Source organism: Megascapheus bottae, chromosome 13 (assembly GCF_031878675.1).
Source record: "Megascapheus bottae isolate mThoBot1 chromosome 13, mThoBot2.hap1, whole genome shotgun sequence".
NCBI lineage: Eukaryota > Metazoa > Chordata > Mammalia > Rodentia > Geomyidae > Megascapheus > Megascapheus bottae.
In genome coordinates, this window is record NC_143521.1 from 59,365,566 (window position 1) to 59,391,951 (window position 26,386).

The window sequence follows — 26,386 nt, forward strand, 5'->3', positions numbered from 1 at the left end:
CACTCAGCATATCCTGGGACATCGATATTGCGCTACATGCTATTTTATGGCATTGTAGAATGTGAGAAGTTAAGGGTGTGGCTGCTTCCTGCAGTCCTTAGGAAACCTATGCACTAAAACTGGCGCATCACACACAGCGCCAGTGTATCAGGCCCAATCCTGAAAGATACTAAATATAACCAATCACCTTTGATGCCTAAAAAAAGTCTGTACAGTTGAACATGAGTTTAAACATAAACATAAGATCCCCAAAGAAATGCAATCAAACCTGAGACAGAAAGAAACCAAAATGAAAATCAACCCATGAAATGTCCAGCTCAAATCTGTTATTTTATTTGGAACATTTCAAACATCTGGGGGGAGGGATGGGGAGAGAAATGTTACAAGCTGTAAAGAAGAGAAGGGATGCCCAATTCACTTTCTTTTCTTTTGCTAAACCTGGACTTTGAACTCAGGACCTGAGCACTGTCGTTGGGCTTTCTCAAGGCTCATGCTCTACCACTTGAGCCACAGCCCCACTTCTGGCTTTTTCTATGTATGTGGTACCGAGGAATCTGAGCCAGGGCTTTGTGCGTGTGAGGAGAGCACTCTACAAGCAGTCCAGGCTCCCAGCCCAACCCACTTCACTTTCCACAGCACCTTCACTGTGAGCAGCTGTTCAAGTAAGCCTAACTCACCTCCCCAGCCGTCACCCCACCCGCAGGCACCTTCCCAAGCTGCCAGGGCTTAACACATTGCAGCAATGGGGCACTCAGCCTTTCTCCTGGGCTGATAAAAATCAAGAATGCTTATGTAAGCTGGGTTCCGGGACTCACACCTGTCATCCTAGCCACTCAGGAGGCTGAGATCTGAGGATCAAGGTTCAAAGCCAGCCCAGGCACAAAAGGACCTGAGACTCTTATCTCCAATTAACCTCTAGACTCTAGAAAATGGGAAGTGGGGCTTGGCTCAAGGGTAGGGCGGGTAGCCTTGAGCTGAAGAGCTCAGGCACCATGCCCAGGCCAAGTTCAAGACCCAAGACCAGAAAGAAAGAAAGAAAGAAAGAAAGAAAGAAAGAAAGAAAGAAAGAAAGAAAGAAAGAAAGAAAGAAAGAAAGAAAGGAAGAAAGGAAGGAAGGAAGGAAGGAAGGAAGGAAGGAAGGAAGGAAGGAAGGAAGGAAGGAAGACAGAAAGACAGACAGACAGACAGACATACACAGTACTGGGTGCACCCTCTCTGTAGAGCAGAGGCCTCCAGGAGGCCGTTGTTAGCTTTAACACAATGCAATGACAGAAACCTTTTGTGCTTCATCAAAGGGAGGAGAACGTGCTATGTTTCACCCCACTGAGCCCAGCTGAGCTTTACTCAGGACCTAAAAGGAAACCCACGTGCTGGGCCTCCATGGGCAGCAGAGGAGGCAAGGATGTGGACGGGAAAACACACAGGGGTCACGTGTACCTATCCACAAGCTCCTTCACGCCCTCCTTGTCAGGGACCAGGGTCTGGTCCTGGTCATCTGCTAGCGGGGTCCCTGCCTGGCGATATATGCAGCGGACCATGTAGCGTACTTCTGACCAGTAGTTCTGCAGCTGCTGGGGTTCCCGGTCCGTCTCTGCCGAGATGTCTCTGTGACACACAAAACAGAAACCAGCAGTTAGGGCAAGCCGTCTACCAGACAGCGACAGCAAGGCGCTCCAGAGTCTGAGATTTCCATCTTGTGCACCCATCTGCACCCACTGGTTTCATGCCCAGGTCTGCTTCCCTCCTCTCCCCTCTCAGTGGTTGCCATCACTACTTCCCTGTTCGCCTTACATTCGAATGAGACTCCTCTCACCTTCGCTAAGGACCAGTTCCCTTGTGACAGCCAGCCCTCATCTTACCCGCAGGGTGGTATCCCATCCCAACCTGACATGCTCTGCAGATCCCCTTGGCTAAGCCTGGGTGGCGTGACCTGCCCAGCACATACCTGCGCTCGTTGCAGGCTTCGCATGAACAGGCAGTGTCCGGAGGCATGGTGCCCAGCCCAGTCGAGGGCAACGTCTGTGCACCCAGGGTCAGCCTACTGGAACCACTGGCCTCTGCCTGTGAGCCCCCCAGTGGTGAGTGAAGAAGAAAATCTTGACTCTGCTTCAAAAACAGAATAGACCAGTCACATCCAATGTTCAGGCACCCATCTTGTCTTGACTACTTAGAAAAATGCCTATAGACGAAGTTTGTAAAATGAGACATTAAAAAATACTTTAGCTGACATTAAATGTGAGACTTGTTCCCTCAAGATTTTTTTTTTAACTATTCCGATGGTTTGTATCATCACATGAGAAATCTCAAAAAATTAACTTTATTCTTTAAAAAAAAAAAAAAAAAAAAGGCGCTGTGACTCACACCTGTAATCCTAGCTACTCAGGAGGCTAAAATCTGAGGATCAAGGTTCAAAGTCAGCCCGGGCACTAAAAAGTCTGTGAGACTCTTATTTCCAATTAATTACCAGGAAACCGGAAGTGGCGCTGTGGCTCAAGGGGTAGAGCAGCAGCCTTGAGCTGAAGAGCTCAGGGACAGCGCCTGTGCCCAGAGTTCAAGTCCCACAACTGCCCACCCCCCAAGAGAGAACAGCTCTATTCCTGGTGTCCCAAGCAGAACATAAGAGGACCAGCTCAGCTGGAACCTCGGGTGTGGTGATGACCAACAGGGACCACAGGGTATTATGGGTCCAGCATTGGCACGCAGCTGGACAGTGCCTCTCAGTCCCAGGGGAATCCTAACATGGTCACCTTCTTTGATGGAGAAGGGCAGAGGCTTAGATGAATGTTCTGAACAAATCCAAATGAAGCTGGTGGAATAGTGTCATCAACCGCACTCACATACCCAGAGGATTGCAACCAACCAGTACCTGTAGAGATCAGAACCTCAGCTAATCCTTACCTAATCCTTTGTCTCTCTCCCATACCGACCCAGCCAGCCCCTGGGGCCTCGAGTGACGCCTTGTCAGGTGGACTGAGGCACTGCAGAATCCCCTTCAGGGTTCACACAAGAGGAAGCTAGTTCTAACGCATCCCCAGTAGCCTGTCTGGAACAGGCTCCCGCAGAGAACTCTGAAGGAGCCATGCGCCCTGACCTGGATTCCCAAACATATTGTTACACCACCACTCTGTCTACTACTGGACTGGCAGCCCCTTCCAGGGTCTGTCTTGTCCCAGGAGTCAAGCACACGGTTTTGAACTTGAAGCACCCAGGTGGACCCCTGCCAGGTGGACCAGGAGCAAGGAGTTGTGTCACCCCTGACTGGTAGGAAGTGGGAGATGTCCTTAGAAAGAACTCTTTGGAAAAGGTGGCTGGCAAGGCAGAAGGTAGCAGCCACACACCACAACACTGGTGTCTTGACTTGCACTCTCCAATCATCTAGCTTGTGGTACTGTCCCCAAAGACCAGACACTGCCAGCTTCTCACGATCAGCAGCCACAACTGTCAGAACTACAGGCCTGATTAGCCAAAGAACCTGAGAGAGCCTTACAAAAAATGAAGGCCCACCCAACTTCTCTCCACAGCTTTCTCCACTGTGGATGCCCAAAGAAAGCTTGAGGGCACAGGGCACAGCTTCTGCCCTGGTGACTCCTGACTTCCTACACCTATGTGGAAAGCATTAAGCCAAGATAGTTGGGGTTTTTTGCACATTGGATTTAAGGCCTAAAAATGAGACAAATCCAATAGCAAAAGTAACTGCCAAGGACATGAGGTCTGATGAAGTTCAGTGTGGGCATGACGGGCAGTCAGACAAGCCAGGCTTGACATGGGGAGTGGAAGCAGAGCTGCTGGGTGTGAGCGGGGAGAGGCCAGCACTTCAGGACACAGGCTTCCTCCTTCAACCTCAACTGTGAACGGCACAGTGACCCTCAGCCCCGCCTTCCTGGAGAGTCCACAGGCTCACCACTGCCCTGGTCCATGTTTGCTTACTTGGGTGTTTCCTCAGGAGGTGACCAGATCCAGTTCATGTCCCACATAAAACCTGTTCACCTCTGAGCACTCTGGATTAACTGCGAATTTCTTATTTACACAGCCCTCACAGTTTCACAGGAGGGGGCTGTACCTTCGTGTCACTACACTTACTCCTTTGCCTAGAGCACACATCCACTCGCTGTGGCTTCTGATGAATTTTAGGGGGACTTCTCCACCAGTCAAGCCTTGGCAAGGAGACCTCCTACCCTGAGAGGTTAGATGAGCCACTCTTTGTCCCTGTGTTCCAAATCTACCTGTGCCATCCCTGTGATGCAGGAACTCATCTGACCTGTGGGCAGAAGGAACTGGAGGGACCACACTGACACCACAAGGCAGGCGGCAGCCTGGCCCTTTCTCTGTGGCTAGGGGTTGGCATCACACCCTCTGCACAGTCCACTCCCGCAGCCACGACTGTGCTCTCCAGCTCACCCAGCAGATCCTCCTTAATATTTCCTTATTTTAACTGCGGTTTCATTTCGTTTCTTTTTCGATACTGGGGATGGAACCCAGGACGCTGCACCTACTAGGCAAGCGCTTTTCCACTGAGCTACACCTCAGCCCATGTTTCTTTCTTTTAGAAAGTGCCAGTACTGGTGGGGTTGTAGAGGAGGAACCCATTGCATTGCTGATGGGAATGTAAACTAAACACAGATCCTCCCTACGACCCAGCCACACCACTCCTGGGCATCTACCCTGAGCATCATAACCCAGGACATGATAAGGACACCTGATCAGTCATGTTCATCTCTGCACTGTTCACAATAGCCAAGCAATGGAAACAACCCAGATGCCTCACTGCAGATGAATGGATACAGAAAATGTGGTATATATATATACACAATGGAATTCTACATCGTCACCAGACAAGATAAAGTAATGGCATTCACTGGGAAGTGGATGGAACTAGAGCAAATCGTGTTGAGTAAGATAAGTCAGGACCAAAGGAACAAAAAGCCCATGGTCTCCTTGATATGTGGATATTAGATCCAACACTCGGGTACTCAAGGTCACTGACATGAACTTGGAGATATATAATTATATAGACATATAAGTCTATGATGGGATAAATATGCTATAGACATATTAATTTATTATATAGATCAGTATGTATCCATAGCATACAAAGACTCAGCTTAATTTTAATCTCAAATTTATGTGCCAGTGATTGCATACAGAGATTCCATTCTTGAATACTTGTTTGTTAAGCCTGCTATTTGAAATATGTAAAAAAATCAGTGTTAATAAAATCTTTTAATTAAAAAAAATGTTAAAAAAAAACAGTACCACTATACTACTTGCAAGTTCCACTTGACAACTTAGCTTAGTCATCCCAGTTCAGTTCTTTTCTCACAAACTGCTATCTGAAATCCTGGATCTTCTGACTTTTACTTGCAAAGTTCTTGTGAGTGGGAGCTAGGCATGTCACTATGTACCAGAAGCTACAAACTATGTAAGTGACACTGTCCACTGACAGAGATGAAGTCTTTTAAAGTAAGGCACAAGAGAACACAAAGAAGCTTAGGGACAGAACCCAGGACCTGAGTTCAAGTCCCAGGATTGGGGGAGGGACAAGGGAGGAGGAAGAAATGTAAACAGGTAGGCCTAGTCATATGGTAAGACCCTATGTGAAAAATAATGGAAGCAAAAAGAGCTGGGAGAGCATGGTTCAAGTGGTAAAAGCACCTGCCTGGTAAGCTTTAGGCCTTGAATTCAAAACTGTGATTAAACACTTCGCAACAATATGAAAGCCACTGGAACTCACACGTGACTGAAAAATAATACAAGCACTTTGAAAAACAGAATGAGCTTTCTTTATTCTTAATCATGTTAATCACACACTTACAGTAAGATCATAAGTGTCTTTTAAAGGAAAACAAACCATATCCACATAAAGACCCAGCTTTGCATATTATCCAGGCAAATAAAAAGCTTATTTATACAATGGAGTACTACTCAGAAGTAAAGAGGAATTAAATGCAACTACCCGTAAGATAGAAGATTCTAAAAAGCACTGACAAAAAAAGCCAGTCAGGGGCTGGGAGTTTTGCTAGTGGTAGAGTGCTTGCCTAGCATGCATGAAGACCCAGGTTCGAATCCTCGGTTCCACATACATAGAAAAAAGCCAGAAGTGGTGCTGAAGCTCAAGTGGTAGAGCTCTAGCCTTGAGAAAGTCCAAGGACAGTGCTCAGGCCCTGAGCTCAAGCCCAGGACAGGCCAAAAAAAAAAAGACAACCTCTCATCTGATTTCCTTTTTGAATCTATTTAATTTCTGTCCTCTCTGTTGTATACTGGTAACACATTCTACCATCAACCATGGTAAATGAGGTTCATACTACAGGCATGTTGTTTTTACAATGGTTAAGACTGAGCGGGACAAGGAGACAAGATAAGGTCAAATGCTAGAAAACTGAACTGCCTGGTTAAAAGCTTCTCAAAAACAAAGAAAAACAGCATACAGTAGATAACACAAGCATGTGTCATTTTCAAAAAGATTAAAAGTAAACAAAATACTTGAGATACACATGTAGATGTGCTCAAAATTGTTTTATTCCCTTTTTTCCCTTGCTAGTCCTGGGGACTGAATTCAGGGCCTGAACCCTGTTCTTGGGCTTTCTCAAGCTCTACCACTTGATCCACAGCACCACTTCCAGCCTTTTCTATGTCTGTGGTACTGAGGAATCAACTTGGGTCTTTGTGCAAGCTAGGCAAGCACTCCACCACTAGGTCCTATAATTCTTTGAAGGGATAAAAAAATAATGATGGGGGTATAAAATTTAAGAACAGTGCTATGAAGGGGAATCAGACCGACAAGCAAGACAGGTGGGCTTGAGCATGGAGAAACGCTAGTCCTTGCACTGGGTCATTATCCCAAGCTTCATGACAGGAATGAACAGCACACATCCACACAGAAGTAGATGAGCGGCTGCACTAGCACAGCCACACGGGGGGCTCCAGCTACGTGGCTCCCCTGCTGGTCCGCTCTCAGCCGGGCACACGGGAGGGAGGGGCGGCTCCCCACTGCCAGCTCAGTTCTTGGATACTTCACTAGTCTTCTGCTCACCCCCTGCCTCCAATGCCAATCTCTCCAGGATCCACCACATGTAACACGCACAGCTCTGCTTCAAGAGTTTTTAAGGTCTTTGGAGGAAGAGCTGAGCGTCCTCCGCCACGGTCCTCTGTCCTTTTCTTCCTTTTGAGACGAGGTACTCCAACCTCTGCCTCCTAAGTAATGGGATTTCAGCTGTGTACCATAATACTTTCTGGGGTTTTTTTGGCTTACTCTCCCATAACACTTAAAGCTCTCTTAGGTTCTGAAATGCAGTTAACTAAAAATTTTGAAATTACTTAAATGGCTTGCATTTGTGGTTCATATTACATTTCCTTTGGTCAATTCTGGTAAAATAAAAATACATACTAAAATGTTAATGACCCCAAGATAAGAAAGAATTACAAACAGAACTAGGTAAAACAGTAGGAACAAGCAAATATTTGACTAGAATAAAAGTAAACCTATGTTCCTACAAAGACACTCTAACTGTAGTAAAAAACTTAAAACGGCAGGTATTTCCAATGGAGACCATGAATAAAGAACGTATTGCAATTATGACTGGTCTAAGTATGTACACTACATCTACATGCCAGTACACACGAGAACAGTGATTATTCTCAGTGTGGGCACGAGCATAGGATCATTTCTGGCAGGCCAACTAGTCAAAACTACTTCCTTCTGGGCATCCAAGGTCCTCTCTTCTCCCAGTGCTGCCGGGTGCAGGAGGAGAGCACAAAGCTCCATGGGCGGGGCTGTCTGCAGTGCAGCCCCCAGCCAGGAGCTGCAGAGGCGTGGAGAGCCATCTGACCAGAGAGGAGGAGAACTGGCAGGGACTGGAGGCCTGCCTCATGTGGCAGACCCCATCAATGAGGAAAAGTGTCTGATACAGAGTGCAAGTCCTAGTCCTGGATGAAATAAAAAGAAAAAAAGAAGAACTCACACACTAAACTATGGTGATCTGCCCTTTCAACTTATATTCTAAGTATGAAGAAAATGAGTCACTTTATGAAAAACAAAACTGACACTATTTGTAGTTGTAAGCTTTTCTCAGAATTAGAATTCTCAGGTTAGAATTAAAAAAAACAAAAAACAACAAACTGCACCTGCCACTGTGGGCTTAATTATGTTTCCAAAGACTGATGTGCTCAGATCAGTGGTGATATCAATAAAGGGAATATTTTTTTTTGGGGGGGGGCGGGGTGTCAGTCATGGGGATTGAACTCTGGGCCTGGGCGCTGTCCCTGAGCTCTTCAGCACAAGGCTACCACCCTACCCCTTTAAGCCTCAGCGCCTCTTTCAGAGTTTTGGCGGTAAATTGGAGATGAGAATCTCTGGACTTTTGTGCCTGTGCTGGCTTTGAATCACGATCCTCAGATTTCAGCCTCCCGAGATGCTAGGATGACAGGCATAAGCCACTGCACTAGGCTAACAAAGGTAATTTTTGTTTGATGGATTTTTTTGTTGTTGGTGGTGGTGGTTGTGTGCCTTGAACTCTGGATCTAGGCACTGTCCCTAAGCATTTCAGCACAGGTAGCATTCTATCTGTTGAGCCACAGCACCACTTCCAGTCTTTTGGTGGTTAACTGGAGATAAGAATCTCACAGACTTCCATGCCCAGGCTGGCTTTGAACCTTGATCCTCAGATCTCAGCCTCCTGAGTTGCTAGGATGACAGGCATAAGCCACTGGTGCCTGGCTTCTAATAATTTTTTTTCTTTTCTTTCTTTTGCCAGTCCTGGGGCTTTCTCAAGGATAGCACTCTACTGTTGGAGACATTGTTTTCAGCCTCCGGAGGAAGTAAGATTATAAGATGGCACCTGGGATATAAATAGTGTAGGGTTTCCGGGGAAGAGAGAAGGAAAAAGGCAGAGAGAGAGAAGAAAGGAGAGAGAAATAAAAAACCTCTGCTTGCAGCTATTGAGTCTGTGATCATTCCCAGTCCGCCTCTGAAGAGACGCGTCGTTGCAGCAGGCAGCGACACTACCACTTGAGCCACAGTACCAGTTCTGGCTTTTTCTATGTATGTGGTAACAAGGAATCAAACCCAGAGCTTCATGAATGCTAGGCAAGCGCTCTACCACTAGGCCATGCTCCCTGTTCGATGGATTGCTGTTGTTTTGTTTTCTGGTAGCCTAAGGTGCCTTCAAACTTGAGATCTTTCTTCTTCAGCACTCCACACACTAGGATTACAGATGAGTAGCCACCATGCATGACACAGAAGCGCACGCACGGGGCATGTGCATGTGTGCATGCCTTGAGCTTGAACTCAGGGCCTAGGTGTTGTTCCTGAGCTTTTTGGTTGAAGGTAGCAATCTACCACTTGAACCACAGCCCTTGCTTGCTTTTAACTACAATCCTCAGATCTCAGCTTCCTGAGTAGCTAGGATTATAATCATGAGCTACCAGTGCACAGATTAAGTGAGATTTCTTAATACTGATAATAAAAAGTGTCCATTTTAGGGCCAGGAGTTTGGCCTAGTGATAGAGTACTCGCCCTAGCATGCACGAACCCCTGGGTTCGATTCCTCAGAAGCACATACACAGAAAAAGCCAGAAGTGGTACTGTAGTAAAAGTGGCAGGGTGCTACCTTTGAGCAAAACGTGTGTCCAAGGACAGTGCCCCAGCCCTCAGTTCAAGCCCCAGGACGGGCCAAAAAAAAAAAAAAAAAAAAACCTAACCAAACCAAACCAAACCAACCAACCAACCAACCAACCAGCCAAACAAACAAACAAACAAAGTGTTCACATTAAATCACTAGTCTACGTATGACCTACAAGTGAGACTATAAAACTAAAGCATCTCTGTATGTGGTTTGGACAGTTTCTTTCCATGTTCCCCTGGCTCCAGAGGCAGCCTCAGAGCTAATTGCCCAATGTGAGGCTCAATGAAGTGGGAAGAGGCACTTTTACTCACAATGATTTTACCTCAAATGTCTTTCTATCATACTGAGTCAGACTTGACCACTAGAGATGCTCTGTTTTTGTGATTGATTCAATGACTCAAAACAGGTAAATAAGCACACAAAATAAAAGAGAGAAGTAGGAAGGTAAGGAGAGAGAGAGAGAGAGAATGAGAGAGAAAGGGAGGAGGAAGGAAAGGAGGGAGAGAGGGACAACCATTTTTGTGGTCATTATAGCATGGAAGAATATTCAGTCATTTGCAAAAGCCTAGAGCATTTTTTCATATACTCCAATCAAGCAACCTAACACAAGAGAATCCTGCTTTTTTCTTTTATCCAGAAATTATTGAAGAGATCTGAAAAAATACAAAATACTACCCTACTAAGTTTTTGCTTGAAAAATAGTTTTCATTTGGAAACACGCTATGGACCTATGCTAACAGGCAATCGGTGGGCTGTGATGACCTAATCCCCATGACTCAGCGACTCCTTCCCAGTATTTATACACAAACAGCTGACAGCGCCGCCAGGCCCATGATTCCTAAACACACACCGGGGAAGCTAAAATGCATCCTATCCGAACAACAATGAAAACGAAGCAACTGCAGCATTCAAGACCCTAAGATACAACAGTGCCTACTAGATTACCACAGCTACGTAAAATTCAAGAGAACAGGAACAGGAAACTGTGAGCACCTAGCTTTAGAAAGCGAAGTGACATCAACCGAGGGAGGCAAGACAACGGAGGGCAGTACTCATGTAGGTAGGTGTGGTAGGGGCAGTACTCATGCAGTACTCATGCAGGTGTGGTCGCAGAAGCAGTAAGGGACAGGGACCGAGGAGCAGCACACTACGGCGCACGGCTGAGACAACTCAGTACGACGTCTCCCATGAAACTGCCCCTGAGAAGAAAGGCAGCAAGTAGGCTCCAAAGCAGGAAAGGAGGGGTGCAGGGGGTTCCTTAACTTACACCTGTGGTCACCCAGCAAGAAGAGAAACATTTATGAGGAAAAGAGGACAAAGATACAAGAACAGGAGAGTCAAACCAATTCCGCTCAGAAACTGGCAGGGTAAACACAGAAAACCAAGAAGAGATCTAAGAACACATTCGGAAGGACGACACTGACACTCCTTCAGGCCAAGAGACGGTTCTGTCTGCAGGCAGGCAGGGTACGGTTTACCAAACTTTCACCAGGTGTCAGAATGAAGTACAACGCACGAGGAACCACTACCAGCTCACTCCACAATGCTAGCTAGCTATTACTCCGCAGGGTAGGAAAAGCCAGGAGACTTATCTCCATCTCCTAGCAGAAAAAGCTGCAAATGGCTCCGAGGCTCACCTTGAGCAGGCTCAGAGCTCAAGCCCAAAACCTGCAAAAAAAAAACCCAAACCCAAACAACCACCACAAAAACAAGTATCACTATCACACTGACCCAGACTTTCTACTTTGGTTATAAAGGTCACTACAGGTAGAGGATACCTGGTCTCAGGCAGGGTGACAGAAACACAAGATTACAAAAGCCAAAGAAAGGATTTTGAAAGAAATTGTAAATGCTTGAGGGAAGAGACATATTGGACAGGACTTAAATATTATATAGTGATTACAGTCACAGGCCTACAATCCCAGCACCTGGGAGGCAGAGGTAGAAGGATCTCAAATTTGAGGCCTGCTCAAATATAAATATAAAAAACCAAATAGCTAGAAGGTAGAGCTGTTTGCAAGTATATACAGACCCTGATATCAATTCCCAGTATTGAAAACAAAAAAAGTACGTTGCATGAATACATATAACACTGATATTTTATGCACTATTTAGAAAATAAACTTAGAGCAGCTGAGTATGGTGGGATGGATAGGTAATCCCGGCAGCAGGAGGCGGGGACACTGCATGGATGTTAAACAGCTGGAGTTACTCAGGAGACAGATCAGCAGGCAAAGTCAGTGAGACATCGATCTCAACGAAAAACCGGGTGTGGTGACACGACCTACCACTCCAATGACTTCAGAGGAAGAAATCCACAGATGCCAGCCCAGGTAAAAAACAAAAAAAACAACAAAAAAAAAAACCTATCAAGACTATCTCAACAAAACAAGGTGGGCATGGTGGTTCATAGAAGGCAAAGACAGGAGGATTAAAATCAAAGGGGCTGAGGGCACATGAGGAAAAGAGCCACGACAGAGCAGGAAGCCCAGTTCAAGCTCTAGGACTGACACCAAAATAAGTAAATTTTTATTGGTTGATCTACTTTTTTTTCTTTTTTGCCAGTCCTGCGGCTTGAACTCAGGGTCTGAGCATGTCCTTGAGCCTTCTCTAGGCTAGAGCTCTACCACTTGAACCATAGCATTTCCTCTGGCTTTTTCTATGTATGCAGTACTGAGGAACTGAACCTGGGTCTTTGTGCATGCTAGGTAAGCACTCTACCCATTAGGCCCAACTCCTAGCCCCAAAATAAATTTTAAAAAGAAAAAGAGGTGGCTGGGAAAGCAGCAGTTCCCCGTCTGCCACACACTGATCAGACAGAATGACAACAGCAAAGAGCAAGAGCAATATTTAGGAGAAATGAGAGGACAAACTTATACAAAAACAAATGGGAAAACATCTCAACTCACTCTAAGAAGTCCTTCAAGGCACTGCAAGATTAAACAAACTACCCTAAGTTATCTTTCACAAGGGTAGATATAAAATCTTTAACAAATGTGAGCAAATCAATGTGGTAACATGCCAAAGAATATGCGCAAAAAAAAAGTGTGTGCAAAAACATTCCCAGCAAGCTTCTTTGCAAATGCGTCTATCCTGGTGCTGGCGTGTAGGGCTCCAGTGGTAGAGTACTTACCTAGCACAGACAACACTGGACCCAATCCCCAGTACCACCAAAATTAAAATGGAACAGAATGACAAAACCCAGATCACACACTTAAACAATGCAAAAATCTAGTCACTAGGGCCGGGAGTTTGGCCTAGTGGTTAAAGTGCTTGCCTAGCATGCATGAAGACCCGGGTTCGATTCCTCGGTACCACATACATAGAAAAAAGCCGGAAGTGGTGCTGAGGCTCAAGTGGTAGAGCTCTAGCCTTGAGAAAGTCCAAGGACAGTGCTCAAGCTCTGAGCTCAAGCCCAGGATTGGCAAAAAAAAAAAAAAAATCTAGTCACTAACAGGGAGATGGGTGACCTGACAGAGCAAGCTCCTGCTGCTGTGGCAGTGACATACTACAGGAGCATTATAACAGATGACAGAAGCTCACACAGAAGCTCTCTAGAAAAATAGAATCATACAGGAAAGAAACAGATCTGCAGCCAGGCATTGAAGTCCATGCCTATTGTAGTCCCTGAACCTGGGAACTGAGGTCTACCTAGTCTACCTAATGAAATCTCGCCTTAAAAAAAGAGAGCTTTAATTTTAAAAATTAAAAAAAAAAATCAGTTCTGTGATAACAAGGACTAGGGGAAGGGTGGATCTGACCACTAAGGGGAGATAATGGATGCAAATGCTCATTAACTGTGGAGAATCTTTACTGGCTACAAATTAGCACTATTTAAAAAATCAGCAATCTGATGTTGATATTAATAAGGAGGATGGCCTGGGAATGTGGCTTAGTGGTAGAGGGTTTACCTACCATGCATGAAGCCCTGGGTTCAATTTCTCAGTACACATAGAAAAAGCTAGAAGTGGTGCTGTGGCCCAAGTGGTAGAGCACCAGCCTTGAGCAAAAGAAGCTCAGGGTCAGTGCCCAGGCCCTGAGTTCAAGCCCCAGGACAGGCAAAAAAAAAAAAAAATAATAAGAGGGTGACAAATTTTCAGTGAGGGAATAAGAACTCTCAGGGCATAGCCAATGGGGTTTGCATCAAAAGAACAAAAATGGCCCAGCTAAATACCAGGGCAATCTAGACTATATAACAAGACGTGTTTCAAAAAATACAAGAGGGGAGCTGGGAGTTTGGCCTAGTGGTAGAGCGCCTGCCTAGCATGCATGAAGACCTAGATTCGATTCCTCTGTACCACATATGTAGAAAAAGCTGAAAATGGTGCTGAGGCTCAAGTGGTAGAGTGCTTGCCTTGAGAATGCCCAAAGACAGTGCTCAGGCCCTGAGCTCAAGCCCCAAGACTGGCAAAAAAAAAAAAAAAAAAATCCAAGAGGGAAGGGACAGATGGGATTAGGGAGAATGGTGGAAGAAGGAACTCTGATCAAGAAGTATTTAACACTTAAATGGAAATGTTAAAATTGTCACCAACCCCCCTTGTACAACCTTTTGAAATTTAGAAAATTAACACAGATGTATGTACACATAATCTAAGGGTAATAAAGAATCAGACTATGTTCTTCTTTAAGTTTCTAGTGAGAAAATAACATCTTTCACTTCTTTGTCTAGTCCTTAATTTACTCATTAAGCATTTTAGGCATTTACTATGTTAGGCCAGACAGTTCTTGGTTAAAAAAAAAAAAAAAAGTAAATACATGAAAACAGCTGCCTTCATGGGGCTTAGATCCTAACAAAGAACGAAGACAAAACTGAAGCAAATATATATGTTAGGAGGAGGCTTAAGGAAGAGAAATAAAGCAGAAAATGGGGGTCTGTGGAAAGAGGTCAAGACTGAAGTTGATCTCTACTTTGACTGACAAACACTGAGGCCCCAGGGTTAACTGTAAAACTGACGTGAGTGCATGAGCTGCCTTTAAGGAGCCGCTGTCTGAGTGAGGAGCGGGCTGACTGGTAGCAGCAGGGAATTGAAAGCAAGGCCTGGGAAGTGAGCAGCTACTCTCACCAGCTACCAAACACTGCCACTAGGATTAACCCAAGAAAGAAGGGCAGTGGCTGCTGGGAATTACTGTCTGCATGTAGTGACGAACTGGAAGAAGAAAAACAGCAACCAAACAATCAGAGGAAAGAGAAGACCCTAGAATGTGGGTGTTCCAACGACTGCAGAAGCCAACAACGCAGCACACAGCTTGGAGAGGCCTATTTGGGAATAGTGTCCTCCATTACTCCCCCTGTCAAGTTATCAGGTCAAGGTGGCATCCACTAACCCATGGCCTGCAATCAAGGGTAGGGAGAACAGGCCCAAGAATTGCCTCTGGGAAAGAGTTTCAGGTAGTTACCAGCCCACAGAACTGTGTAGAACTCAACACACAAAATCCTGCAAGTTTTCAGGAAACTGCATCACCAAGAAAGTCCCAAGTCCAGAGTAAAAAGCCCAAAACAGCTGGAGGGCCACTGGCATGCCGGCCCTAGTGGGCCAAGGCAGGTAGACGCACTCCACCAACGGTGGACATGGACAGCCGAGGACAGGGAGGGCCTCCCAAAGGATGGACGTGGCAACAAGACGGTGTGGGATGGAGCACCCAGAGAACTGACGCAAACTGCCAGTTGGCTTAAACTCCACAAAAGAGGCGTAATTAGCCTGCACCCGCTGGCAGCCACTCACCGGCTGGTCAAGGCTGCCGTGCCTTTCCTCCTTCTCCACGGTCCTCCGGCAGTCTGGGCACACCCACAGCGGCAGGTGCAGCACACCACTGCCCTTGGGAGCCACGGACAGGGCCAATTTGCTCGTAGTCTTAACTCCACTCTCTAAGAAGGAAGCGTCTTTCCGTTCACTTCTGCACAGAAGACAATAATCCCCAGCGGGGTAGGGTGGTGTCCTATGATTCATGCCAAAACTAAAAGGAGTCTGGAATAGAAAAAAAAACATTCTATTTTCAAAACCCGATCCACAAAAACCGAGATTGTTCAAAGATATATATATAGTTCCAAAATAAAATGCACATGTATGTCTATATAGTAAAACATCAGAGAGGAAACTTGTTGAATAAAACTGAACTCAGCGTTATAAAACAGTAACTCCACACAGAAAATCTTAGGAAATTACCTCTACACTCTTCACCAGCACTACTGTCACTTCTGCCAAGACCATGAGAAAGCACTAGAAGGTCCCTCCCCAGGCTGCTGTGCTGTGAAGCTATAGTGCCAGAGGGCTTGGGCTGGGTGGGCAGGTTAAAGCCATGGTGAGGGGCTGCTCACCTACATTCTACCTAAACAACAAAGTAAGACGGCAGTGCACACTCTACCCGCACAGACTGCCTTCCAGTATTAGTACGGAACAGTTATCTGATACCCAGGACTTGCTTTTACAAACTGTTCCCTATTGTGGGGTGAAGGTGGAGGTAAGGTCTGAGGAGGAGGCAAGATTACTACCCCGAACCCTCCCCGAAAAGTCACTCTTTGGGAAAAGTAAAACTAGCCTTGGAAACAAAGGAAAAGAAGCCAGCGCTCGGGGCTAAAGTCTCAACACCAGTATGTATGGGACGCTGATTTTAACGCCATCAGACAGCCCCAACAACACCTGCAGGCTCTGGCGAGGACGTGCAGACAGTGGGCAGCAGGACCAGCACGCCTCTGGCCCTGCACGGAGATTTGGCATAGCATGAGGGGGCACACAGAAAAATACTCCAAGGTCCCTGCTGCTGCAGAAGTGTCCCTGACTTAGCCAAATTAGTAGAGAGAGGAACACAGACGAGGCTGCTGCTTCAGGACTACTGTGATCTTGTACAAAGTCTCTTTTACTAGTCCTGTCCTGGGCTGTGCTGGCCCCACAGGCCATGGCTCTTTAGGGAGAACCCTGTCCTATCACAAATGCTCAAGCAGACTTGGGGTGAGCTGACGTGACTTGCACCACATTAAACCAAGGACTCCCTAACACAGGGCTGAAAAGAATGAATGGAGAAGCGAAGCAATGACAAGGCTTCTTGAATCAACAGGCTTTCGTGTACATTACCTATACTTTTTTTTTCTTTTTGGGGGGGGGTACAGGGGTTGGCTGCAAGGCTTGAACTCTATGCCTGGGCACGTTCCCTGAGCTGTTCAGCTCAAGGCTATTGCTCTACCCATTGAGCCCCAGCACCACTTCAGTCTTCTGGTGGTTAACTAGAGATCAGTCTCACAGACTTTGGTGCCTGGGCTGGCTTTGAACCAAGGTCCTCAAATCTCAGTCTCCTGAATAGCTAGGATTACAGGCATGAGCCACCGGCACCCTATATCTTTTTATATAGATATCAGAGCTTGAATTCAGAGGCTCTCACCCTCACTTGGCTTGCGTGCTCACACCTTCATATATGTACATGTATATATATATATATATATATGTATGTATGTATATATAATGCAGGTTTTTAAAGTCAGTGTTCTAAATTGCATATGCCACAGTCATGTCCACAAGGCTCGGTAGGTTAACCAGGCGGCTCAGCAGCTACCTAAGCATCTAAAGGACAAGGAGAAGAGTGAGCAGCATCCACAGCAGCATCCTAGCAGGTGTAGAGCTCACAACCCAAACCAGAGTAAAAGACAGGAGTGTCTTCTGTGCCAGCAATCTCAGCAATCTATTTCATAACTCCCAAGCACATCAGTTCAGGCCCCTGTACTGCAGGTACACTCTCCCAACACCAGACCTTCCCAGGCGCTCACCCCGGAGCATACTGCGCTCCACAGCTGCCCGAGTCCAGGATGGAAATCTTAGTGCGGTGGTCAGACGGACACTCAACATCCCTCCAGTGCACGGATGTGTCCCTAATTGAAAATGCTTATGTTTCGGAATGTTTCAGATTTTGAATAGCAAAATATAGGATAACTTACAGATGGGGTCCAATACTTATGATTATGAAAAAAATTATTTCCCAAACACATAGGCAGAAACAATGTTACAAAGAACTTTTCAGGGTGCTGGAAGTATAGCCTAGTAGTACAGTGCTTGCCTAGCACGCACAAACACCTGAGTTTGGTTCCTGGGTACCACATACATAGAAAAAGCCAGAAGTGATGCTGTGGCTCAAGTGGTAGAGCTCTAGCCTGGAGAAAGCTCAAGGACAGTGCTCAGGCCCAGGACTAGTCTCCCCCCCCAAAAAAAGCAGCTGATGGCTCACACCTGTCATACTAGGTGCTCAGGAGGCTGAGATCTGAGGATCACAGTTTGAAGCCAGCACTGGCAGAAAAGTCTATGAGACTTGTCTTAGCTAGTATGTGTTTAAGGCCTTGGATTCACTCCCTAGCAATAGAAAAAAAAAAGTGCATTTATAGCCAAACAATTAATTAATGTGTTTATTCTGTTTCCCATGAGAAGTTTGCAGTTTGGTCTTGTTTTCTAAACCACTATCTGCAGCAATATACCTCTGGTGACTAGAAAATTTTTTAGCTATTACTTTCCTTTTTTTTTTTTTTTTTTTTTTTAATCGCTCCTATATCCACATGATATACCATTAGGGACTGTTCACAAAGCACTGTTTTGTTGTTGTTGTTGTTGTTGTTGTCACTGTCAGTCGTGGGGCTTGAACTCTGGGCCTGGGAGCTGTCCCTGTGCTCTTCAGCTCAATGCTACCATCCTGCCCCTTGAACCACAGCTCCACTTCCGGTTTTCTGGTGATTAACTAGGAATTAGAGTCTCACAGACTTTAGTGTCCAGGCTGGCTTTGAACCTTAGTCCTCAGATCTCAACCTCCTGAGTAGCTAGAATTACAGGTGTGAGCCCCCATGCCCAGCACAAAGCACTGTTTTGATAGCATATAAAAAAGGCTTCTGAAAAAAATTACTATCTGCTCATTATGAAAGTATTCCTAACAAACAGCGACTTACTACCACCCCCACCACAAATATGAACTCAGAATTGCTCACTGTGCTGGAAAACCACCTGCACCCTGGACACAGATGTTTCCACAGGACGTGAGGCCTGAAGCACATCTGCTCACTCTTCTTTCCTCCATCTCCTCCCCCTCTGCACACACACCCCACAACCAAAACCAACCCACAAACTTGTTTCCACTTCTCCGATTTTTTTTTTTTGGCCAGTCCTGGAGCTTGAACTCAGGGTGTGAGCACTGTCCTTGGTCTTTCTCAAGGCTAGAGCTCTACCACTTGACCACTTGAGCCACACCACCACTTGGGGCTTTTTCTGTGTATGTGGTACAGAGGAATGAACCCAGGGCTTCATGAATGCTAGGTAAGCACTCTACTACTAGGCCATGCTCCTGGCTTCCAAATTTGTTTTGATAAACAGTACTGTAACTGTTCAGGGGATAAACATCTGGGTTTTTCTTCAATCAGTTCATCATGTTAAGTTGTATTTTATATCTAGTTTCCACATGAGAGAAAACATGCACTGTTTGTCTCTTTGAGCTTGGCTTACCTCACGTAACATGATTTATTCTAGGTCCATCTATTTCCCTGCAAATGTAACATTATTAAGATGGATGAGTACAATTCCATTGTGTATATGTACCACATTTTTGTCATTCATCTACTGTAGGGTATATGGACTGTTTCTATAAACATGATATAAATGAGGATAACAATTCAAAGCCAGCTGGGGCAGGAAAAGCCTTGAGACTCTTATTTCCAATAAACTACTCAGAAAAAAACAGAAGTGGTGTTGTGGCTCAAATGGTTAGAGTACTACTAGCCTTGAGCAAAAGACTCAGAACAGCACCTAGGGCCTGTGTTCAAGCCCACAAGTGACAGGAAGAAAAAAAAAAGCTCCTGTCTGTGTCCCTAAGTTCTAATGTTTTCCTACTCCATCTTGCAGATTTCAAAGCTTCAGGTCTTTGTGTTGATATTAATATAAGGTGACAGGGATACAATTTTAGTCTTCCACATATGGACATCCAGTTTTCCCAACCCCAATTATTAAAGGGTCTTTTTGCTACTGTGTATTTTTGGCTCTCCTGTCAAATATCAGATAACTTGTAAGTATGGGGGTTTATTTTTGGGTCTTACAGTCTATTTCACTGGTATTTGAGCTGTTTTTGTGCCAGTTACAAGCTGTGTTTGTTATTATAGATCTTTTCAGTGAGTGTGTGTGTGTGTGTGTGTGTGTGTGTGTGTGTGTGTGTGTGTGTGTGTGTTGGTTATAGGGATTAAACTCTGGACCTGGGTGATGTCCTTGAGCTTTTATGCCCTGCCACTTTGAGCCACAGCACCACTTTTCTGGTGGTTAATTGAAGATAAGAATCGTACAGGCCGGGAGTTTGGCCTAGTGGTTAAAGTGCTTGCCTAGCATGCATGAAGACCCGGGTTCGATTCCTCGGTACCACATGCATAGATAAAAGCCGGAAGTGATGCTGAGGCTCAAGTGGTAGAGCTCTAGCCTTGAGAAAGTCCAAGGACAGTGCTCAGGCCCTGAGCTCAAGCCCAGGACTGGCAAAAAAAAAAAAAAGAATTGTACAAACTTCCTGTCCCGGCTCGGTTTAAACATGGATTCTCAGATCTCAGCCTCCAGCTAAGATTATAGGTATAAGTCACCAGCACCCAGTTAGTAAAACTTGACCTTGGAATTATGATATCACTAAAACTGCACGTGCACACACACCATTCCTGGGATTTGAACTTACGGCTTAGGTGCGGGCTCTCAACTTTTCTGCTCAAAGCTAGCCATTCTACCACTTAAGCCACAGCTCCACTTGCAGCTCTTTCGTAGTTATTGAAGATAAAAGAATCTGCTAGATTTTCCTGCCTGGGTTGGCTTTGAACTGTGGTAATCAGATCTCAGCCTCTCAAGGTTTTTTGGTTAGCTGTTGAATTCTGTTAGCAAGTATTTTTTATTAAGGAGCACTGGTTTTATATTCATCCAAGAGACTGGTCTATAGTTCTCTTTATCACTGGGTCCTTACCTGGCTTGGGTTTGAGAGTACTGTTGGTTTCCTAAAATGAGTTTGGTAGTGATCCTTCCATTTCTATTTGTGGAAAAGTCTAAGGCATATTGGTATTAGTTTGTCTTTAAAGGCTTTACAGAATTCAGCTGTGAATTCATCTACACCCGGACGTTTCCTTGCTGGGAGACTCGATTACTGTACTTTTTCAATTTTACTGCTTCTTACAGGTCTAAGTGCTTTGTGTCTTCTTGATTCAACATAGACATACATCTCTTGTGTTGCTAGGAATTTATCCAACTTTGCTATGTTTTTCATTTTACTTGAGTATAGTTTTGAAAGTAGTATCTCATCTTTTGGATTTTTTAGATGTTTGTTGTGATGTTTTATCATCTGGAATTTTTTCATTTGAGACTTGTGTGTCAGTTAGCTAGGAGTATGTCAATCATATTGAATTCTTCAAAGAAGCAGTTTTTGTTCGGTTGATTCCATGAACAGTTGGTTTCAGTCTTTAATTCACTGGTTTCTGCTCTAATCTTTTCACTTTCTCGCCCCTCACCCCCATCTAGTAGTTTGGGGTCTGGCTTGTTGTTGTATTTCTACTTTAGTAGCATCATGAGGTCATTGGCTTGAGCAGTTTGTTTATGTAGACATAGTACTTTGGTTGTATCCCACATCTGGCATGATGTATTTTCATTGGATTGCAGGAGTTTTCTGAGTTAATTCCTCAGAAACCCACCTGTTATTCAACAGTGTGTTGTTTAGTCTCCATGTGTGTGTTTTCTTCTTTTCTTTCTTTCTTTTTTTTTTTAATTGCCAGTCCTGGGCTTGAGCTCAGGGCCTGAGCACTGTCCTTGGACTTGCTTTTTTTCTAGGTATTTGGTACGCTGAACCCCGGTCTTTGTGCATGCTAGGCAAGCACTCTGCCATTAGGCCAAACTCCCAGCCCCCATTTGTGTGTTTTCTGTAAGTTCTTTTTTTTCTTTGTTTCTGTGCCAATCTTAGGACTTGAACTCAGAGCCTAGGTTCTGTCCCTGAGCTTTTGTGCTCAAGGCTAGAACTCTACCACTTTAGCCACAGCTCCACTTCTAGCTTTTGGGTGATTAACTGGAGTCTCAAGATCTTAGCCAGCAGTAGCTCACACCTGTAATCCTAGCTACTCAGGAGGCTGAGATCTGAGGATCAAGGTTCAAAGCCAGCCCAGGGCACAAAAGGACCTGAGACTCTTACCTCCCATTAACCTCTAGAAAATGGGAAGTGGGGCTTGGCTGAAGAGCTCGGGACAGAGCCCAGGCAGAGTGCAAGCCCCATGATCCACAGGAAAAAAAAAAAAAAAAAGTCTTGAGATCTTTTCTGCCCAAGGTGAACTGGAACCATGATCCTCAGGAGGTTAAGACTATAGATGTAACCACCAACGCCAACTTTCTGTTACCTCTTTTGCTCCTGAGATCTAGGTTAATTCCATTGTGATGAAATAGGATACAAGGAGTTACCTCAGTTCTTTTATATCGGCTCAGGTTGGCAGAGTGTCCTAGGATGTGATCAGTTTTGGACAAGGTTATATGGGCTGCTAAGAAGGATGTGAATTATGTCACTGTGGAATGAAATACTCTGTAGATGTCTGTTAAGCCCGTTTGGGTTAGGATGCCATTTAATCCAGAGACTTCTTTGCTGATCTTCTGTTTAGTTGATCTGTCCATTGTTGAAATTGGGGTGTTAAAGCTACCCAATATTAGCCAAGCACGGTGGCTCACACTTGTAATCCTAGCTACTCAGGAGGCTGAGATCTGAGGACCTTGGTTCAAAGCCAGCTCAGGCACTAAAGTCTGTGAGAGTCTTATCTCCAATTAACCACCAGAAAACTGGAAGTGGTGCTGTGGCTCAAGGAGCAGGGCAGTAGCCTTGAGCTGAAGAGCTCAGAGACAGCCAGCACCAGGCCCAGAGTTCAAGTCCCACAACTGACCAAAAAAAAAGTCTCACAATTTTCTTGTGTTGGAGGAGTCTACCAGTTTTTGTAAGTCTAAGAATATGTGTTTAATTTAGGTGCTGCATTGTTTGTGCATTCTCTGGATCACTGTGATCTCTTAACTGATCATTCCATTTATTAATATCGAATCATCTTCTTTTGTCTCTTCTCACTGATTTTAACAGTTGATCTTGTTGCAGGATCTTGTTTCATGATCACTCTTGATATGTGGGTTGCTGCTCTATGTTTTTTTATTGAAATTTAACATTACAATGGAGAGAGATATGACATATTTCTGCCATTTTGATCTTTTCCTATAGTTTCCTTCCTCTTCTTGTTTTACTAAACCAGTCCTCTATTGATTTTTATTTATTGCTCTACTTCTTTGACTTTTTCATTTAGCGTTTCCCTTTTGTATCCTTGTAGTGCTGGCTCAGTGTTCTTGAATTTCTTCAGTTTTTATTTTGGAAGGTTTTAGTTTCTCCATCAACTGTGAATGGTAGTTTAGGTTGGTAATTGTCATTCCGGGCTTGAATTATGTCTCTCCAAGCTCTCCTTGCATTCAGTTTATGTGGAACATCTTCCCTCTGCAATGAAGTTCCCTCTTTGATTTTGCGACCCTTGAGATTAATTCCTCTAGGGAGAGGAAGTAAGATGGAGCTGAAACACTAGGGATCAATCCTATCTCTCTCCCACAAAATAGAGAGTTGGGGGGGTCCCAGTAACTAACACCACTGAGAAATCCACAACTACAAAATTAAGAAGCAGCAATTCTTATGAACTGAAAAGAAAAAAAAAAACACATACACACCGTGCATTGAAAGCAAAAGAATGGCAAAAACTGCTCCTCCAACCTTCACTGCAGAGCCCCAGAACTGCAAAAGGGACCCCATGGGGCCAGTGGCCAAGAACCCCAAGATTCCAACAGGCTACAGAACCCAGACCACCCAGAAAACTCATGCAGCTCTGGACCTGGACAGCACAGACAGTGGCTGAGACCACAGGGGAAGCACACAGACCAGGAAAGAGTCCATAGCACGGCTGGCCAGCCCACAGTCAGCTCCAGGACCCCTACTCACACACACAGGGAGACCAGAGCTGGAGGTGGCTCACAGAACCTGACCTAGACTCTGCTCAAGAAGGAACAGGCTCTAAGGGGATAAAGAGGCCAGAGCCCGTACCCATCCCCCCTTGCCCCACTCCCTCCCACTGGAGGCCACAGGACTAAGGGGCACAATCACCAACCTGTATTCACGTCATAACGGGAGCTCCTAATTGCATCAAACACACAGAGCTACAGGGCAAGACTGACTCAAAGCAGCTGTAGTGGGGAACTTTAATACTCTATTCTCACCAAAGGCTAGATCAGCCAAGCAGAGGATAAGCAAAGAAACCACTGAATTAAATGACACTATAGCCCAGCTGGGCTTAACAGACATCTACAGTTTTCCACCCAATAGCAACACATTATACATTTTTCTCAGTGGCCCATGGAACATTCTCTAAAATAGATTATATCATAGTTTATACAAAGAACCTAAGCAGAGGGGCCGGGAGTTTGGCCTAGTGGTTAAAGTGCTTGCCTAGCATGCATGAAGACCTGGGTTCGATTCCTCGGTACCACATACATAGAAAAAAGCCGGAAGTGGTGCTGAGGCTCAAGTGGTAGAGCTCTAGCCTTGAGAAAGTCCAAGGACAGTGCTCAGGCCCTGAGCTCAAGCCCAGGACTGGCAAAAAAAAAAAAAAAAAAAGAACCTAAGCAGATATAAGAGAGTTGATATAATCCCTTGCATTCTATCTCACATCCCACTATGGAATCAAACTAGTTTCAAGTAACACAACATATTGAAAAAACTGCTCAGATACATGGAGGCTGAACAGTATGCCACTTGGGCCACTGTTCACAATAGCCAAGCGATGGAAACAACCCAGATGCCCACTGCAGATGAATGGATAAAAAAACTGTGGTACCTATATACAATGGAATTCTACATAGCCACCAGACAAGAGAAAATAATGGAGGCCGGGAGTTTGGCCTAGTGGTTAAAGTGCTTGCCTAGCATGCATGAAGACCTGGGTTCGATTCCTCGGTACCACATACATAGAAAAAAGCTGGAAGTGGTGCTGAGGCTCAAGTGGTAGAGCTCTAGCCTTGAGAAAGTCCAAGGACAGTGCTCAGGCCCTGAGCTCAAGCCCAGGACTGGCAAAAAAAATAAAAAAAAAAAAAAAAAGAAAAGAATGGCATTAGCTGGGAAGTGGATGAAACTACAGGGAATCATTTTAAGTCAGACAAGCCATGACCAAAGAGACAAACAGCATGGTCACTCTTGATATGTGTGTGTTAGATCTAGAACTGGACAAGAGAAGACAAACAGGACTTGAGATGCCCGTTCCCAATGAAGCCACAGGAAGAGCGAACAACCCATACCCTAGCAAAGGGAAGAAAGATACATAACACCCAATTCGGAAGAAATGGGTTTTTTTTGTTAATGTTCAAAGAGTTAACTGTTGTTCTATGTAAGGCTAGAGGATTTTGTATATCTAATAATGCTGCACACTAGAAAGATGGTGCTTAGTATTAGGAAAGTGAAAAAATGATTGTGACATTAGATTGTTATAACTATCCCGCAGTACCGTAAACTTTTTGTAACTACCTAACCTCAATTTTAAAAAGTTAACCCTTTCGGATGAAGGCATGGCTCCGGTGGTGTAGCATCAGCCAATGAGCGAAAGCAAGATCTCAAGGGCGCAAATCCTAGTTTTGGGGGGAGAAATAACCAACTCTCAGTGGAAAAAGTAGATTCTTTGTTTTTTTAAGTCCAAAGTTTTCTTCTTTGGTCCTATCTGCCAGGAGTTCTGCATGCCTCTGTCAGGCAAGATTCTCTTTCTTAAGGTTGGGAAAGTTGACTGTCATTTTGTTAAATAAGTTTTTTTTAAAGCCTTTAGTTTTGAATTCTTCCTCATCTATCCCAAATATGCATAGATTTGATCTTCTGGCTGACTGTGCTAGTTCTTGAATATAATTGGTATGTTGTGATTGATTTTTTTCCTTGTCTAGCTTTTTCTAATTCCTCTATTTTATCTTCAACTTCTTTTGTTCCATTACATAGCTTTCAACTATGCTTTCTAATAGGCAGACAGAAGTCTTTATGCTTGAGTTCTTTCTTGAATAGCCTTCTGTCTTTCCTTTTGCTTTTTGTTCATCTTTTCTTATAGTTCTTTTAGCTGTTCAAAGATCTGTTCTTTTGTTTGTTCTTCTATCTCACTGACCATCAGTCATTCTTTAATAATTTTTTGGGGGGGGGGTTGGTCATGGGACTTGAACTCTGGGCCTGGGCCCTGTCCCTGAGCTTTTCAGCTCAAGACTAGTGTTCTACCACTTGAGCCACAGTGCCACTTCCCATTTTCTGGTGGTTAATTGGAGATAAGAGTCTCCCACTTTCATTCCCCACACTGGTTTTGAACCATGATCCCCAGATCTCAGCCTCCTCAGTAGTTAGGATTATAGGTGTGAGTCACTGGTACCTGGCTGCTTTAATAATTCTTTTATTTAGCTCTTCTTATTCTTCATTTTCACTTAGGTCCTCCCTGCCCTACGTTGTGAGTTTGTGAGAGTGCCATGTTGCTTTGTTTGTCCGTGAAATTTTGTGGTCCTTTTCTGAGACCAATCAGTGTAGTATAGTCTAGAGTTCAGTCATGATGGGGAGCTATAAGGTCATCAGTTGAAATAATTAGATCTTTAAGGCAAGGAAAGGGTGGAGAGGAATAGTTTCTCAGAGAGATCAAGCCTGGTGTTGGATCTGATTCCAGCAGCTGTCATGGCCAAGTACGGCAGTCCTTGGGGTAGGCTCCTGTGCTTAAGTTTTCTAATTTC

At 44.8% G+C, this 26,386-nt stretch overlaps 1 protein-coding gene across 2 annotated transcripts in view; it reads right to left on the bottom strand.

Annotated features, from left to right (window-relative positions):
- Positions 1-26,386, bottom strand: part of Fam193a (family with sequence similarity 193 member A) — a 107,577-nt gene that overhangs the window by 49,184 nt on the left and 32,007 nt on the right. The window contains exons 2-4 of one of the 2 annotated variants that reach the window (XM_090343913.1): positions 15,344-15,586; positions 1,946-2,103; positions 1,438-1,605 (exon numbers count right to left, since the gene is read on the bottom strand). In XM_090343913.1, the coding sequence (XP_090200039.1) occupies positions 1,438-1,605; positions 1,946-2,103; positions 15,344-15,568 (551 nt within the window). In that variant the 5' untranslated portion in view covers positions 15,569-15,586. Of the gene's footprint in view, positions 1-1,437; positions 1,606-1,945; positions 2,107-15,343; positions 15,587-26,386 lie in introns of both variants that reach the window. The other variant, XM_090343912.1, reaches the window with a different exon arrangement.